The sequence below is a fragment of the Vulpes vulpes genome, chromosome 2 (genome assembly GCF_048418805.1).
Source record: "Vulpes vulpes isolate BD-2025 chromosome 2, VulVul3, whole genome shotgun sequence".
NCBI lineage: Eukaryota > Metazoa > Chordata > Mammalia > Carnivora > Canidae > Vulpes > Vulpes vulpes.
Window position 1 is genome coordinate 18,160,913 of NC_132781.1, and position 17,991 is coordinate 18,178,903.

Sequence of the window (17,991 nt, forward strand, 5' to 3'; positions counted from 1 at the left end):
CTCCTGATGGGTCCCGCTGCCTGCCTTCTAGGTGTGAAAATCCAGATACAGTCTCTCAATGGCGAACACCTGCACATCCGAGAGTTTCACCGGGTCAAGGTGGGGGACATCGCAACTGGCATTAGCAGCCAGGTAAGGGGGCAGGTATACACCTAGAGGCAGAGTCCCGGCAGTCAGTGTACCTGGCCCAGCCCTCCAGGAGGAAGGCTTTTGAATAAATAGAACTGGTACAGGAGGGAATGGTTGGCTTCAGAGATCCCCCAAGGTCCCAGGGTGAGCCTGACAATGGCAGTTGAGGAGTCCTCAGGACCTACCCTCAGGCTAGGTGAGACTCTCTGAGTCCTCCAGGACTAAAGGCGAGAGTATGCCTTCAGGACTGCCTGTTTGGCTGGAGGGAGACTGCCCCGCCTCAGGAGACCCCAGTTTTGCCCTTCTAGGCAGCCTCTGAGCCCCATGCCACGATCTCAGGCCTGCTGGTTTGCTCTGCCCCCAGATCCCAGCCGCAGCCTTCAGCTTGGTGACCAAGGATGGGCAGCCCGTGCGGTATGACATGGAGGTGCCGGACTCGGGCATCGACCTGCAGTGCACCCTGGCCCCTGATGGCAGCTTTGCCTGGAGCTGGAGGGTCAAGCATGGCCAGCTGGAGAATAGGCCGTAACCCAGCCTTCCACCACTGGCTCCACTCTTCTAAAGCAGCCTGCCTTCTCGGTGCTCAGTGCTGACCCTGACACACGGGCTCAGCCCGCTCCTGGGGATCTGCCAACCCTGGCTCAGCGGTGGGCCTAGGGACAAGCAGAATGCCTCCCAGGATCTCCTGTGACCTGCCAGACCCTGCCAGGAGAACACCTCGTGCCCACATGAGGAGGAGGAGGGAGGCAGGAGGCCTCCTCCCGTGGGGAACAAAGAGGGTCTTCTCTGCCCCGGTCTAGACAACAAGCTGACCTGACGTGTTTGGATCAGTGACCACTTGCTGACCGTCAGGGTAGAGTAGCTTCCGGCCTAGGTCAAGGAGGGGTGAGCAAGTCCCTCGGCTTCAGAGCAGGTGGGAGAGTGTCAAGTGCCTGAGGATGCATACTCAGGTCCAGTATAGGAGTGAGGCAGCAAGCGTACCCATCCTTGAGCTAAAGGGGAGCCCTCTGACCCTCTTGTGGCCATCGAAGCCTCTTTTTAGATCTAGAAACTCTTCTGACAGAGTCAGGGAAGGAGCCACGCCTGATGCTGGGAAGTCTCCCTGGGAGACGACAATGGCACACCGTCAGGGTGTAGCAGCACGGGTCCAGAGCCGAACTCAGCTTCCGCCCAGGACCACAGATATCTAAGTGAAATGGTTCTCAGTCCCCAAGCACATGTCCCTTTGCTGCTGGCCACCAGTCTTCCCCAGGGCAGCAGGCCTCGAGCCCTGGCTGCAGACCCAGCCCTGCGCATCACTCACTGGCACTCAGCCACCTCATCTGTAGAAGTGAAGGGTGGTAGGTGCCCTGGCCGACGGGAGCAGTCTGAGGATGGGGTGTGATCTCATCCATGTGGAAGAAAGTAGCAGGTGTGAGCGCTACTCTTCCCTCTGGCCACGGCTTTAGACATCGTGCACACCAGCTTCCTGAGACACAGCCCAGGCCTTACACTCACACTGGCCCTGCCCTTCCCCTCTCTCAGGGGCAATGCCAACTGCACTTTGCACTCTGATGACCTCAAAGCACTTTCATGGCTGCCCTCAAAGAGGGCAGGTCAGTGGTTCTGCATGCGCAAAAGCAGGCCAGGAGATGGGGTGAAGGGATTCGAGTCTTGACCTGTCTCCATGCGCATGACCCCTCAAACCTCTGGATTTCTTTAAGATGAGCCCCCCACCACCACCACCACCACCTACCCCATTTCCCCAACCCAGTCTCTTCTTCAGCGGGCAGGGGGGCTGATCAGGACTCATGTAGCATTAATCAACTGTGAATCCTTGTGTGAGGGCCTGCTAGCCTCCGCTCCTGGAGGTAAGGGGTGTCCCCTGGGAGTCCTCCTTGGGAAGAGCTCATCCCCATGTCTTGCCAAGGTGGCCTCTGTCCAGCTATCCACATCGAGCCATTCTGCTCCCCAGGGAGAGACCCCAGCCCCCAGCACATAAAGAGCTGCAGCCTTGGTACTGCAGAGTTCGGGTGGTACTCTTTGTAAGCAATAAAGTTTGGGGTGATGACAAATGTGTTAGGGCATGGCTGTCCCCACTCTTGCCTACCTCAGATCCTAACAGCTGCCTCCCTGTGCCTTCTTGGTGGGATCTGGTCAAGGCTGCCCTTTATTTTTGGCAGCAACTGTTTGTAGCCCTTGAGTGAGGTTACTTTTCCCACCATCCCTCCCAGTGAAAGCTTCCAGTCCTATATTTGCCCTATCCATTCAAACCAGTTAGGCAAGATGCTCCAGCCAGTGGCATCTTGCCCCATCCAGTCCCTGGTCAAACACTGCCAGGCTGAGGAAGAGAGGTCGAGAAGGCCTGGGCAATGTCCTGAGGTGGATAGGTGGGAGCACACCAGGAGCCCAGAACAAAGATCGCCCAGCCCTCTCCCAGCCCTGAGTGACCAGGTGACTTTCAGGAGTGGGTTCCTGGGTGATGGGGCAGGGGCCCATCTGAGGATGGATGCCACTGACACACAGGGCACCTCGTCAAATCTGGCTCCACACTCCCTGAAGTCTTGCTCAAGTATGTATGTGTGTGTTGCCTGGGCACGTGCACACTTGGGGTCAAGGCCGGAGGGGTCCTGCACGGCAGGAGGGGGCAGGAGCAAGGCCATCGGAGCTTACCGGTGGCCCTCCCTCTGGGCCTGCTGGGAAGAGCCCCGCAGCCCACGTCTTCGGGGGGCGCTCCGGCCCCTCCGGGGGACACCCCCCAACGGCCGCCCCGCCCACACGCCACCGGGAATCCCGGGCGTCTTTCCCAGGGACGTAACAGAGACGGCGACATCACAGGCGCCGGCGCCCCCAGCATCTCCGGCGTCCCCCAAAGCCCGCAAACCAAAGAGCGCACTGGAGGCGGAGGGGCAGCAGCCACCAGCCCGCTCCCCGCCTCCCTGACAGAGCCTCGGTCAGCATGGGGGTGACAGGTGGGAGCGGGGCCGGGCGCCGAGGGGCGGGGCGGGGCAGGCGAGGGGCGGGGCGGGGAATCGGCCCTGGGCCCCGCGCGGTGCACGAGCTTGTGCGCACAGGCACGCAGGCACACCTTGGAGTAAAGGCCGCAGGTTCTGGCGACTCTTGGAGGGCTTCTGGGCACGCGGAAGCCGCGGTGGCCTTGGGCCCACACAACGACTCATGAATTGCCCCAAACCGCTCATAACCCCCAAATCACCTTCAGTTGTTCCTGGCTGACGATTGGAGGCTTTGCAGAGAGAAGCAGTTGGCTTCCACAAATACTGGCCTCCTTTGGCCTTTGCACTCTTCTCTAGCAATGAGCAAAGCTGTGTGCCCTTTAGGTCTCCACTGAAATAGGGGCTTTCTTCTTGGGACCTTCTCTCCCAGGACATGGGCCAGCATTAAAAATGTGCCAAGAACCAACAACCAGAGAGCAGCTTTTCCCTTTCCCAAACTCGTGGGGTGACAAATTTATGCAGACACCTTAAATCACTCCTGTGACATTTATTGCACCCCCTTCAGCTCTTAGTCTTGTGTTAGGCCCTGAGTCTGATGAGTTAACTAAAAATTAAAATGTGGGTAGGACGGCTAGGTGTGTCTGTCACACAGAAGATGACACTGGGGAGGTGAGTTGGCCTGTCAGGGATGAGTAGGATTTTGCCAGATGTAAGACTTTCTGAGTGTCTGAAATAGCAGGTGCAAAGGCACTTAGGCACAAAAGCTGTGCTTTGGGGGAGCTTGCACTCGGGGCAAGGAAGGAGCGGGCTACCAGGAGATGCAACCAGAGGGCAGAGGGCAAGACCATACAGGATCTTTGAAGCCACTCTATAGCCTGGATGTGACCAGAGGCTGGTGTGATACAGCAGGCTCACTCTGAGGTCTTTAAGAAGCCCAAATTGGAGGGAAATATGGTTGCAGTGGTCCAGCTAGAAGCCTAAAGAGATTTCAAAGAACACAGTGGCCAGTCAGACCTGGGTTCTTCAGGTCAAGGCACTGCTCTTACCAGATGTGTGACCTGTGCAGTTTCATCTGTGAGAGCAGAGTCATGACCACCTGGGCACAGAGGAGGCAAAATGGGAAGCACTCAGCCAGAAGGTAGTTAGTCCTAGGTTTGTGTTGACTTTGGTGTTGGGAGATGAGGAGAAGCAGTAGGGATGGAGAAAGGGACCTGTACAAGGTCAACATCAGAGGTAGGGGAAGTCAAGCTGGGGATGTGAGGGGGGTCACTACCCAGGTTTCTAATTTGGGTATTAGCATAAAGGATTATCAGGGGAAGAGGAGTGACCAAGATCTGAGTGATTAGAAAGGAAGATGGGTCAGGCATACAAATCGTGCAGGCCACACTCAAATCTGGACATAGAAGAGTGGGAACTTTGAGGTGAAAAATAGAGGACAAGCCACATGGTCTGGGAGGGTGAGAAGGATGAAGAATTCATTTCTTTGCACAGACTTTTGCTGAGCATCCACCTTGCAGGCTCTGTGTGCTGCAGATCAGAGATTCAAAATGGGCAGCCCACACAGTCTGCCCAGCTCTAATAAGGGTCAGCAAGGGGTCCTGTGCTCAGAGGTCTGCAGGGAGTGGGTGGAGGCAACTGGAGGAGATAGACACAAGGGTTGGAGCTCTGAAGGTCTCCAGAAAGCAAAGCCCTGAGCATCATCACAACAGAAAGCAAGGAACATTTCAGAGATAGGAGACATCTAAGGCCCTAACCAGCGAGAGATACCTTTAGGGAGAGATGTGCAATTGGTGACTGGAGTTTGAGTCTAGAGCTTAGGAGAAGTGGGAATAATAAATAGAGATTGGAGGAGCTTCTGTGGTCCCAGCCACAGGCTTGGAAGCCCCAAGAGGGCAGAGGCTGTGTGTGTTCATCACTGTGTCACCTAGAACAGTGCATGGCCCTTATTCAAGGGCTCAACATTTAATTTTATCAAAGAATTTATTTTTTTTTTATTTTTATTTATGATAGTCACACAGAGAGAGAGAGAGGCAGAGACATAGGTAGAGGGAGAAGCAGGCTCCATGCACCGCGAGCCCGACGTGGGATTCGATCCCAGGTCTCCAAGATCGCGCCCTGGGCCAAAGGCAGGCGCCAAACCGCTGCGCCACCCAGGGATCCCTATCAAAGAATTTATGCATGTGAATAAATAGCACTGAAGAGCTTACTCAGTGATGAAAAGCAAGTATCCTCTATAGCACACCCCCAGGCTCACTCCTCAGAACAACCAGGATTGTTTCATTTGAACTGTTTTTCTGTCTAATTACCTTCTTATTTTTCTACAAGCTATCTTTCTTGGTTTATCAGTTCTAGACATTATCACCTTCCTGCTCTAATGGATCCACCCTTCCCCATCCTCCCAACATCATTTTTAGATCTGCTGATGCTTTTGTAAGTTTAATATACTTATATCTTTATTTTTCATCACTTTAGACAATATCTTTTGATACCACACATAGTAAGATGAAGTTTTTAGTGCCCCTACCTTTCCCTTCAGCTTTCTTCCTTCCCTCCCACCTCCCAACAACTCTAACCTGTATTTTTATCAAGGTTGGTAACACTTACATTGTCCTATAACCACAACTATGTTTTTCAATTTTTATTTATATGTTGATTCTGAAAGTTGAAACCCTGAATTGTTGTGACTACATAACTACTGTTGACTGCACAACCAATAAAGGTACCACAGTTACTTTTTCTTTCTCAGACAGCTTTTCGTTTTTCCTGGAGTTTCTGGTTGCCTTTTCCTTATATTCTTTGGTTTTATCAGTCTTAGTTTTCAACCTTTACATCTAGTCAACTATTCTGTCAAGTTTTCTTTATTTCAGAAATCTACTACCCAGAACCCTTCATCATCTTGCCACTCTACAGTTAACATCCTAGGACTTAGCTGCTTTCCTAATAGTGGGTGGACCACTATTTCCTTCTTGGCTGTCTTGTTACACACCTTTTATTTTGTTTTTAGCACATCCTCAAATAACTTCCTTAAAAAAAAGAGGAAGTAAATTTCGTAAGTCATTCCATGTCTGAAATGATAGTTTGGCTGGATATAAACCTATACTTTAAAAAACATTTTCCTCAAAAATTTTAAGGCAGCCATTGTTGCTAACTCTGCTGTCAGTATAATTGATTCCTCTCCCCTTGCAGGTGACTGGTTTTTCTACTCTAGAAGCATTTAAGAATTCTTTGTTCCTGGTGCAAATGAACTTTCACAGCAAGGATCTTTTGACATCTATAATGCTGAGTGTGCAGTGAACCCTTTTAAGCCAATGACATCATTCAGTTCATGAAAATTTTGATGTCTCTTTCCTTTTCTATGTTCTCTATTCTTTCTGGATTTCCTTTCTATAACTCAGAACCGTACTGCCTTTTGATCATTTTCTCTCACATGGTCTTGATACTTTGGTTCTACTTTCTGGGAAGATTTTCTGTTTTACTTTCCAAGTCTTTTTGCCAAAAGCTCTTTCTTTCTCCTAATTTTTTAAGAGCATCCTGTTCTTGCTTTTTGCATGTAATATATATAGTTGAATTTCTATATCCCAGAATCACTTAAGGGTTTAGGTATTTTTAAAGCTCCTTTCTGTTTCCCAAATAACCTCTGGTAATCTAGAGTCATCTTTTCTCTTAATCTGTCAATTGCATGTGGGCAGTTTCCTCAAATGTCTGGTGATGCTTGGCTGTTCATGTTTAAGAGTGAAATCATAAAAAGCTGATTGGGGACTGCAGGACTGATTCCCTGGCAGATGTCACTTTAGTATGATCAGGCAGGAAACAGACATATCTCTGTCTAGTTCAAGAAGATCAACAGAATTGACATCTTTAGCCAAACTAAACAGGACAAAAAGAAAAAAGACAAAAATTACCAATATGGGAAATGAAAGAGGTGGCATCACTACAGAATCTACAGATATGAAAAGAATAATAAAGAATATAATGAACAATTTATGCCAATAAATTTACCAACTTAGATGAAATGGACAAGGAAACTCCAGGCTCAGGTTCACACACTTCACCTGTGAATTCTGCTAAACATAAGGAAGAAATAATACCAATTTTATACAACCTTTTCAGAAAACTGCAGAAAGAATACTTCCCAACTCATTCTATGAGGCCAACATTGTTCTAATATCAAAGTCTGACAAAGACAATGTAAGAAAATTATACACCAATATACTTCATGAACCTCACGTGAGATTTCTTTTAAAAAGTTAGCAAATCAAATTCAACACAGTATAAAATGATAATACGTTATGACCAAATGAGATTCATCTCAGGGATATAAGATTGATTTTAACATTCAAAACTTACTTCACCATAAATAAGAGAATTATTAACAATAACATATAGCATTATTCATGTTATAGCATCTTATATGTAACATATAATAACAGAATATAAAAGAAAAACAGGGGCACCTGGCTGGCTCAGTCAGAATAGCATGTGACTCTTGATCTCAGGGTCATGAGTTAGAGCCCCATATTGGGTGAGGAGATTACTAAAAAATAAAATAAAAACAAAAGAATATAACAGAAAAACTATATAATCCTCTCAATAAATGCAGAAAAGGCATCAGACAAAATCTAACATCTCTTCTAACTAAAAACTAAGTGAACTAAAGGGAGCCTGGGTGGCTCAGCCAGTTAAGTGTCCGACTCAATTTCAACTCAGGTCATGATCTCAGGGTCGTGGGATCAAGCCCACCATCAGGCTCTGTGCTGAGCACGGAGTCTGCTCAGGATTCCCTCTCTACTTCTGTCCCTCCCCTGCCTTTGTATACACACACACACACTCTCTAAAAAGAATAAAAATTTGTAAAAACTAAGTGAACTAGGAATAAAAGGGAACTTTCCTCAACATGATAAAGGGCATCATAAAAAACAGCCAACATCATACTTAATGGTGAAATACTGAATGCTTTCTCCCTAAGGTCAGGAACGAAGCAAGGATGTCCACTCTCAATTCTATTCAGCATTGTACTAAACATTGTTCTCAGTACACTAAAGCAGAAAAAGGAAATAAGAGACATCCAGATTGGGAAGGAAGAAGTAAAACTCTCTTGAGTCACACACATAATTTTTTTAAATTGTTTAAGTAATCTCTACGCCCAACATGGGGCTTGAACCCATGACCCTGAGATCAAGAGTCACACGCTCTACTGACAGCCAGCCAGGCGCCCTAGTCATACACATTATCGTTTATGTAGAGCACTCTATGGAATCTACAAAACAAAACAAAAAACTAGAACTGATAGGACTTTAGGATGGTTACAGGACATACAACTCTATACACAACAATCAGCAGTTGGAAACAAATCATTTCACACACTACAGAAGGTCACCTGAATCCCTAATAGAACATTCCCAAGTTGGGCATAGAGGTCCCTAGTTGAGTCAACCTCAGACTTTTGCTTCCAACCCCTAGTGCCACGATGAGGTTCATACTATAACACTTTCTCTTCCTATCCACACCCAGTTGCTCTCCATGGAAGAGTTTTAGGCTTCCATGGGTGTTGATAATTGTCCAGGGAAATTTTGAAAAGTGAACAAAGGAAGGCTCTGAGCCAAGAGGCCTGGAGAAAAGCAGCACTGGGGGGTAGATATTAGCTGGAAATGGAGAGACGTGGGGAGGAAGCCAAGAGAACGTGGCAGTCAAGTTGGTAGAAGATTCCAGAGACCACTGAGTTGGCTCTTGGGAGCCTATCCGTGAAAGTACATTCTTAGCCTGGCCAAGATGCCCAGGCCCAGGAGGAATGTGGATGTGCCCAAATCCTAGATGCAGAAACAGCCTCTACATTTCTAGAAAGAGGCCATGGCACATTCTGATCCTTTGGATATAATTCTGGGAGCAACTCTTAGCCAGAGCTGAGGCTGTCATTTCCTGCCACACTTGAGGCTCGGGGGATCCAGCTTTCCCAGTGCCATGACAGGTCCACGATCAACCCTCATCTACTACCCCGGGGAAGAGAGAATGGGAAAGCCTGGTGCTCCAACCCCCCAGAGGATGAAAAAGCAGCTTCTTCAGTAAAAGATACAAACCTCCAGGGAGGTTACTGGGGTAGGGAAACACCTACCTTCCCGAAGGTGTTGTTCAGTCTCTTCTGCAGAGAATGATGGGAACTCAGAAATCAGATTGCTGTCAGCGTCACCTCAGATCAAACGCCTAGGAGTGAGAACCTTGGCCTGCACTGGGGTGTGGGTGACCCCAGGATGTGATAGGGTGAAAAGTCTGGAGGAGAGGAAGGGCTTCAGGGTAGGAGGGGCCGGGATTAGGGTGAGTGACAGATCTGAAGCCTGGCCAGAGAAGAGTGGAGAAAGGTGGCAGAGGAGTAGGAATGGAAGGTTTGGGGGTGAGGGGGATCCCCATACAGTCACAGACTCCTGAGTAGAGAGTTAAGAATTTCTTCAGTCAAACCTGCATTCAGTTCCTGATGTCGGCAACCATCAGCTGAGGGACCTTGAGCAAATGAACCTCTTCTCATTTTGTGTGTGTGTTGAATTAATGAGATAAAGCACAGAAAGTGCCCAACACAATGCTTGGGCTGGCAGCACTCCATAATGGCAGTGAAGCCGGTTAGCATCCATCCTTGTGGAGGACGGTGACGGATAGGGGAGAGATAAAGGAAAGGCAGATTTGAGCATGGAGGGGCACAGATGTGGAGGGCAGGGCTGATGACACCAGACAGAGCAGGGAGTGAGGGGCAGTATGGAAGAGGAGGAGGGAAAGGGCTGAGATGCAGGATAGGGAGGGAGGGAGGAAGAGAGGGAGGGAGGGAGGGGGTAGCTGGAGCAGCAGCACCTGCCCAGGCTCCAGAACCCTCCAGGGAGGTCCCCACCTACAGCTCCCCTGCCCTCACCTCCTTCTCCCTGCCAGGTGCCAATGGATTTCCCTGCTGTGGCAAGGAGTCAGTGGACATTGTGGATACACAGTGAGAGCCAAGCCCCCACCCTCCAGGCCCACCAACCCTTACCCCTTGCCACCACTGCCAAGTTCTCACACACACACCCAACCCAGGATCTCCTTTCCTCTTGCTTCTTTCCACAATCTCCCCAAGGGCAGTGTTGTGGGGAGAGTCCTACCATCGCTCTTCTGCTTCTGCCTCCAGCCCCTGACATTAGTAATGGCTGAGGGGTGGAGGGGCTCACTCGGGGACATAGATGGGAACAGACCCCTTCTGCCTTGCTCTGAGGACACAGCCACCCGAGATGAGAGTGGGCAGGTAAATGCCCGAGGAAGGAGAGGGAGTCCCAATGGCTGGGTACTGAGGGCACTGGCCCAGGTGCCAGCAAATTGCCAACAAGAATTGAAGGGATCCTAAACACATACACACACACACACACACACACACACACACACACACATGCACACACACACACACACACACATCCTCTGCCTTTCAGATCTGCCAAGCTGGGGTTGGGCAAGTCAGGAGGAGGGCATTGCCTTGGGCTTCCTCATCCATAGAGAGCCAACTTCTGGGCACTGGTTCTCCAAGCGAGCTCCATTGGCTCACTGGAATACTTGATTAAAATGAAGAACCCTGGGCCTTACCTCCAACTAACCGGATCCCTCTTTGGAGTAGGGGGCAACTTGGCCAGCTCTCCAGGCACTTCCTAAACTCGCTAAAGATTGAAAATGCTAGTCCAGAATTCTTGGTGGATGCAGAGATGTGAAGGGAGTGGAGGAGCCAGGGATATCTTGCCAGCTCCTGTACAAGGCGGGGGCGGGGGGGGTCTTGAGGCCCCCAGAGACCTCCATCCCCCTAGAGTCACCCCACCCACCCCATGGAGGTCTGTCATCCACTCTGTCTCCTTCTGTTTTAGGGGTAGCAAAAACCAACCCCAGTTCCAGCTGGTACAAGAGGAAGATGAGATCAAGGTAACAGTAGGCAGGGGCACCTCTTATGGGGAAGTGGTAGGTAAGGGGCTCGATTCTATAAGGCCCATCTTCCCTAAATCCTCTAAATCCTTGGCAATTCCAGGCCCCTGTACCAGGCCAGTGTTGGCATGTTCTTGCACACCCACCCTCACCACCTACCCCACCCTGCCTTCTGCCCCAGGCAGGTCTCTGCAAAGAGGCAAGTGGAGGGGAGGGAGTGAGCGATAGGGGGTAGGGCAGTGCGAGGAGGAAGGCAGGAGAGAGGGCCGGGGAACTGGCACCAGGAAGGACCTCTGGGGCAAGGCCTCCTCAGCTTTAATTGAAACTTTTCAGCTGGAGAAAGAATTGCTAGAACTAGAGCCCCCACACAAGGTGGGCCTGGATCTAGAGCCAGAACTGGAGTTGGAGGTGGAGCCGAAGGCCGAGGACTCCGAGCAACTCAAGTATAGGATAGAGTCCCTCCAGCCCGACACGCAGCCGGACACGCAGCCTGACACGCAGCCCAACATGCAGCCCGACACGCAGCCTGACACGCAGCCAGACACGCAGCCCGACACACAGCCCGACACGCAGCCCGACACGCAGCCCGACATGCAGCCCGACATGCAGCCCGACATCAGCCAGTGGAGCATCAGACCAAATTCCAGCTACCTGAGTTCAGCAGAGGAGGACCAGGTGTCCACCAACCATCGCTCTATCTGCGTGCAGACCTCTAAGCACCTCTTCTGGGCAGACAAACTCATCCAGGCCTCGGAGCACAGCCTGAAACGGATAACTGACACTCAGCTGGGCAAGAACAAAGGTAAGACCATTAGCCATCTGGGCCAGCAGTCTGTCCCCAAGGACACCACGTGCTCCAAGAAGCAGCTCCAGACTCCCAGCGCCCAGCCAGCTCCGCCAGCCACAGACTCCCAACAGCTACCAAACCCCTACCCATCCTCCTCCAGTATCTCACCAGCCATCGGTCTGGAAGAGCTGGTCAACTTTGCCTCTTCCTTGGCTGTGGCCTCTTCCAGCAAGATGGACTTGCCCAACTTGGAGCACATGATCAAAGCTCCACCCCAGAAGGCCGAGGCGCCTTCTACAGATCCCACCACCCAGGTGGCCGTGGACCAGCCCGAGAAGAAAAAGCTCACTGAGGAGTTGCCAGATAGACCACCACTTAAAGCCAGGGAGTCACAGAAAGCTCAGAAGCCACAAGACAAGAACTTCTCCCACCCTTACCTCGACTTCAGCAAGCCGGGGATCAAGAGGGCCACCATTAAAGGAGAAGTGAAGCTTCTCCAGCCACCGGCCATGTCCCCTCTGCCTCAAGGAGACATGAAAGAGTAAGTGAGGCTGGCTCACGGCTTCCCACCAGAGGGGGTGCTCCAGGATGGGCTTCCCACCAGAGGGGGTGCTCCAGGATGGGCGGGCCCACTCTTCACACAGCTGGATGGGGGGTGGAAATGGAATGAGGGGCTAGGTAGGGGATGGGGCACGCTGTGATGTCTCAAACTCAGTGACTTCATAAAGGCTGCTGGAAACAAGGTTCCAGTGCACTGAGGCTCGGTGCCAGGGCCAGGGCTGGAGGAGGCCCCAGGGACCATGGAGGGTGAGCATCTCGGCCCAGGCAAGGACCTGGGTTCAGCATGGGAAGTTAGGGTTAGGAAGCTTGGTTCCCAGAGGGTAGATGGCCTCACTCTCATGAGAAATGCTTAAGCTAGCATCCGCCCCGCTGGGAACCTGATGGCCCCACGTCCAGGACCCCTCTGTGGAGCATGGTGTGAGGGAACACGGCTCTCCAGCGGCCCTGGCTTCCTGGTGACAAATGGACACCACAGAAGGTCAGCTGCCTATCAGCGTGCAGCAGGAAGAGGCCCTCTTACCCCGGGGGCCTCCTCTCAGAGGCCTCTGGGCTCACCCCTCTCCCCGACCCTGCCACTGGGGCCCAAATGACACTCTCTCTTTTGCGTTGCAGCTCGGTGCCGGGAACCAGGAAAGGGAGTCCATTATTGCTGAAAATCCATTTTAAGGTGTCGTCCCCCACTTCCCCAGAGAAATGACTAGACAAAACCAGTAAAGCCTCCAGTGCTGGCCTCCGGCTCAGACTGTTTGTGCAAACGCTCTGGACTAGTGAGCTTACCTGGCTGTGGTGTCCTGGTCTCGATTTTTTAGGGATGCCACCCGTTTTTTTTTTCTTTCAAGACTTTATTTAAATTCTAGTTAGTTAACATATTGTATGGTATGAATTTCAACCCACCCTCATTTTTTAGCTACCCCAGCCCCCCTGCTCTGCCCGTCCCCAGAGGCTCACCCAGCCATGTTCAGCCCCTACTCACTGCCCCTGGCTTGTTCCACTTCACTCACACCTGTCCAGACCTCTCAGCCTGCGGCAGAGGCTCATGACCAGTCTCGGGGAGACCTTGGCACCCTCTCTGAGGCTTTGGGTGTCTTAGGTCATGAAGCGAGGCTTCCTCTAGGCCTGAAGCTGTGTTGGGATCATTTTAGGGGGGACCTCCTGGGGGTGGGCTGGCTGGGCAAGGAGGCGAGTCTGAAGGGAGTTCTGTCTAGTGTGGGGGCCTGGCATGGGGAAGGCACGATGTCCAGGGGCTGGAAGGGGCAGGAAGAAAGAAGCCAAAGGACTGCCCCGCTAGGGGCCACAGCCTGGAACTAGAAGTATCTCAAAATGTAGGGGAGAGCCCATATGTAATGATGTACTTCCCCATGCAGCCCAGACACACACACACCAGCCGCTGATTCATACAGCACACAGGCACACACATACACACATCCACTCAGTTCCACACGTCCCAGGTGCACAAGCACACATAAACACGCATGTCTGTTAGCCAGACACATGTGCTAAACACACACACGAATGCACAAGTCTCCCCATGTTGGGGGAGGACAGGCAATGTCTTTCCAGAGAAAGATCTGGAAGAGGAGAGCTGGGAGCAAAGCAGGGAAGGGAATTCAGAATGTGGGGAAGGACATGGGCATGATAAGGGAAGTCGGGGAGAGAGGGGAGGGGGGGGCAGAGCCACAGCTAAGGGCCCTGGTCAGCCTCCAGACCCAGCAGTGCCAAGGCTCACTGTCAAGTGAAAGCTCGGCCTCGCAGATCCCCAAGAGCCTGCCCTGCCTTGAGAGGAGGCTGAAGAGGGAGGTGCCCAAGGCCTAGGAGGGTGAGATTAGGAAGGCTAAACAGTTGGGAATGGAGTGGGGGGGCAGGGGCAGGAAACTGGAAAGAGGAAGGAGGAGGAGATGCAGAGTGAGTATCCCTGGAGGCACTGGGCTGTTGGGGAACATCTTCCAGGAGTATTTTGTGAACTATGATTTGTAAGTTTACCTGGTTTGGAGGAGGAGATCCTTCTCTCCCAGGGGACCTGGGGTAAGGTGGGTCACAGGCCCACCCTGGGCTAGACCCCTCCTTCCCAAAGCCCAACTTCGGGACTCTAAGGCCTGCTTCTCCCTGGGCCTCTGCCAGCCTGTGTTAGCTTCTGGAGTGGAGTTGCAAATTCGGATGCTTTAAGGGGAGCAGAAACTCAAAAGAGTAAAACAGCAGGTCGCCCTGCCAAGAGAAGCAGGCCTGTGGTGAGGGAGAGTGCACCCTTGCCAAAAGATGTTAAAGTCCAACCCAGAACCAGCCTGGGGGGCTGCGGGCCTGGGACACTGGACCAGCCTCAGAGCCTGTGACTCTGCCTTTCAGGCAGCCGAAGGCAGAAGACCAGGAGATCCCTGTCGTCGGCACAGGGAGCGTACAGGTAAGCAGGGCCGGCCAAGGGTCTGCTGGTACAAGCTTCTGCCTGCAGAATCCCCTGGATAAGGGACTGTGAGTGCAAGCTGGTTGGGGGAGGAGGGGGGAGCTGGGAGGAGGTAGATCTGAGCCTAGTCTCAGGGTCCCTGGAGTCTGAGCCCCCGGGTGGCCGGGGCCCCTCAGCCCTGTTTTCCCCCTGCCTCCAAGGCCTCCCCAGCAGCCTCGAAGACTGCCCACACAGGACCCAGGAGAGGAGCAGCTCTGCAGGATGCAGAAGGGGAGGCCTCAGCAGCCCACTGCCCTGCCGGCCCAGAGGGAGCCAGCATCCATCGTGGCCACAGGGGCTGAGCAGTGCTCCCGGAGGGCCAGAGGGTTCAAGCACCTTGCAGCTACCAGCTCAGTGAAATCAGGCTCAGGTGCAGGGTCTCAAAGGTAAGGGCAGGGACTGCAGAGCGGGCCTGAGGTGCTGGGTTTGGAATAAGGCCTGCCTGGCCCCGACATCTCTCTGCAGCGGGTGCAAAGCTCCTTTCCACTCTCTTCCTCCTGAAGCAGCTCTGCAGATGAGAACCTGCTACCCCTGACAGCCCGGCTGCTGGCAGGTGAGGGCCCCAGGGCCAGGACCAGGGGAGAATGAGGGCATACTCACAGCAGAACTACAAGGGGTCACTTCCCCAGAGTCTGGGGCCATTGGAAACAATCATATTGTAACCATTTCTCAATGCCAGGCTAATTGGCTAATCTTTACAATTCCAGGGCTCACTGATGTGTGTGTGTGTGTGTGTGTGTGTGTGTGTGTGTGTGTGTGTGTAAAAGAAGAAGGGAGGGAGGGATTGGTGGATAGGAAGGTATTTGGATGATGGATGGATGGATGGACAGATGGACAGCATGGAAGGAGGAAGGGAGGAAGGAAATTGGGAGAGAGGATAGGGAAAAATAATCTGAGTTCCCCACCCCCCCTAGATTCTGGGGCTATGGGGTCAGGGGTATAAGGAACCACTTCTACATTTGGGGGCCCAATGCCACTGTAATATTGGCAAGGGCCCCTCAAAGCAGAGTAATTTTACTCACCATCACTAATCTTCAGTGCCTGCTAAATGCCAGGTGCCAGCAGGGCTCCTGGAGCCTCAGAGCATTGCAGCTCCAGAGCGAGAGTCTAACGGCCAGCCCTGCCCAGTCTCCTGGTGATGTGACCTTGGACATAAGTTTTGAATGTCTTTTCATACCAACATGTCCAAACACAGGTTTTGGACATGAGAATTGAACGGAAAACTTAACAAATGCCAACACCCAGTAGCCACTGTTGTTCTTTAAATGTTATAATGCCCCCCAAATGTCTTGCGTGTTGGAGAGACCCAAGTCTTCAGTCCCATTCTGAGCTAGACTGGGCCGATCTCTGGGCCCCTGTGTGTGGGTTCACCTTGTTCCCTGCCTCCCTCCCTGCCCTCAGCATTCCAGGAGATCTTCAAACTGTTCAGCTCCAGCCCGACAGGCACTGTGGACATGCGCAGCATGAAAGCTGCCCTGCGCAATGTGGGCATCCAGCTGAGCCCACAGGAGATGTGTGAGGCTCTGCAGCAGGCAGACTTGGATGGTGGGTATCCCCACCCCTGGCCTTTTGTCCTCCTTCACTTCTGGCCCTGGAGAATGTCTCCTGTGCCCACAGACTCCCTAGCCTGGTCCTATTTTAATGTTCCCTCTTCCAGGAAGCCCGCTCTGATCAATACATCTATCCCATGGCCCCTAAACATATTTCTGCTATGTTAATCCTCATCCTGACTTGGGGATCCCCCAGGGCAGGGGCTATTTCTCCCCCATTCAACTGGGATTGACATTTGGCTAGAATTGGGACTGGATTCTCTGATGTCTGGAAGGAACTGCAAACAAGCCTCTAAAGCATATGCAGGGTAGGCCTTCTGCAGAGGAGGTACCCACAAAACCCCTTCCTCTCTCTCTCTTCCCAGGTGACGGAACTGTAAGCTTCAAAGACTTCCTGGGTGTCCTTACTGACAGCCACCGCCTGGCTCAGTGCTTGGGTGAGGGGCAAGGCTGGTGGAGTGGGAAGGCCTGGACTGAGGGGAGATTCCTCCTCACCCTCCCCTCTGATCTCTGACCCCCAGGCCAGGTGAGGAACAGCCGGTTCTATGACCCCCAGGGCCTGCAAACCCTTTTCTTAGAAATGCTGTTCAAGCTGATGAGCCAGGGCTTCCTGCCCCACAAAGTGGTGCAGGAAGTGATGAGGTAAGCCCCTGTCCCCAGCTTCAGGGCCCAGGATGGGGGGAGCAGATGCTGCCGCGGGGCCGGGTGCCCTGAGGCTCCTGCCCCAGAATCAGGAGCCCTGAATTCTGGGTCCGTTCCTGTCGTGCTTTGGTTTCCCGGCCTTCCAGACACAGAGGTGGGGGGAGGCGGGGTCTGACTAGGCGGGGGCGCCCCCCCTCCCCTCCAGCTACTACACGAAGAAGCAGCGGGCCCTGCGGCTGAACCCAGGCTGGAAGGGCCAGGCCCGTGGCCCCAGCGGCGCGGTGCGCACTCACGCGAGCCTCACCTTCTTCTGCCAGGCCGCGCGCCTGGGCGGCCTCTCGGGCTCCGAGCTGGAGCGCTCACTGCACAGACTGCACAAAGCAGGTGCGCCCCGGGCCGGGCGGGGACCCACCGGAGGGGCCAACCCTGACTCGGGACCTGCGGGCAGGACTAGCCTCTCCTTGTCCTCCTCCCGGCCTCCCCGGGGCCAGGTGCGCGCAGCCCCTACTCCCAGATACCTAACTTGGCCGGGCGGACACCCCCAGAAGACCGGACGCGGAACCGAGCCCCACTCCCCGACGTCCGCCTTCCCAAGTCCTGCCAGCCCAGCCGCCACAAACTCGGGTCCACCCAGAGGTCCCTCAGCCTGGGTGAGAGCCGCGGGCGGGGGCGGGACTCCGGGAGACCCGGAGGGCGGGGACGCTGGACCAAGGCTGGGGCGGAGCCTAAGGAAAGAGGGCAGGGTAGCGGGGCAGGCGGCGGGACTGGGGGCGGGGCGGGTGGAAAGGAAGGCCAAGGGGGCACCAACCCGGAGTGTCAAGGAAAGCAGCCCCCTTGACCCTCCGCACGCCCCCCCTCCCCCAGAGTTCGTGGGCCAGCCATTAGACTATCTACGCCCCTCGAGGATGGCTCCCTCCCCCCCAACTCTAGTGCAGCAGCAGCCCTTCTCCCCTTCGCCAGCCTGTTTGCAGAAACCTGCTATGAAAAACGTGTACAAGTAAAGCGTTTGTGGAGCAAAATAGGCTGCGTGTGGTGGGCGGG

At 53.2% G+C, this 17,991-nt stretch overlaps 3 protein-coding genes across 4 annotated transcripts in view; all 3 read left to right on the plus strand.

The window, feature by feature from the left end:
* Positions 1 to 2,183, plus strand: part of MAP3K14 (mitogen-activated protein kinase kinase kinase 14) — a 46,537-nt gene extending 44,354 nt beyond the window's left edge. For both annotated transcript variants that reach the window (XM_025986844.2, XM_072746987.1), the window contains exons 15-16: positions 32 to 132; positions 494 to 2,183. In XM_025986844.2, coding sequence (XP_025842629.2) covers positions 32 to 132; positions 494 to 658 — 266 coding nt within the window. In that variant the 3' untranslated portion in view covers positions 659 to 2,183. The remainder of the gene's footprint in view (positions 1 to 31; positions 133 to 493) is intronic.
* Positions 1,325 to 13,106, plus strand: SPATA32 (spermatogenesis associated 32). The gene is made up of 7 exons (XM_025986928.2): positions 1,325 to 1,469; positions 1,578 to 1,724; positions 1,833 to 1,979; positions 9,972 to 10,026; positions 10,922 to 10,976; positions 11,310 to 12,304; positions 12,937 to 13,106. Exons 1-7 carry the CDS (start codon positions 1,325 to 1,327, stop codon positions 13,019 to 13,021), a joined length of 1,629 nt encoding a protein of 542 aa, XP_025842713.2. The 3' UTR covers positions 13,022 to 13,106.
* Positions 13,107 to 14,219: 1,113 nt separating this feature from the next.
* LOC112910681 (uncharacterized) lies at positions 14,220 to 17,959 on the plus strand. The gene is made up of 10 exons (XM_025986927.2): positions 14,220 to 14,226; positions 14,665 to 14,719; positions 14,920 to 15,144; positions 15,262 to 15,311; positions 16,160 to 16,303; positions 16,674 to 16,745; positions 16,830 to 16,950; positions 17,156 to 17,334; positions 17,442 to 17,600; positions 17,815 to 17,959. Exons 1-10 carry the CDS (start codon positions 14,220 to 14,222, stop codon positions 17,949 to 17,951), a joined length of 1,149 nt encoding a protein of 382 aa, XP_025842712.2. The 3' UTR covers positions 17,952 to 17,959.
* Positions 17,960 to 17,991: the final 32 nt, after the last annotated feature.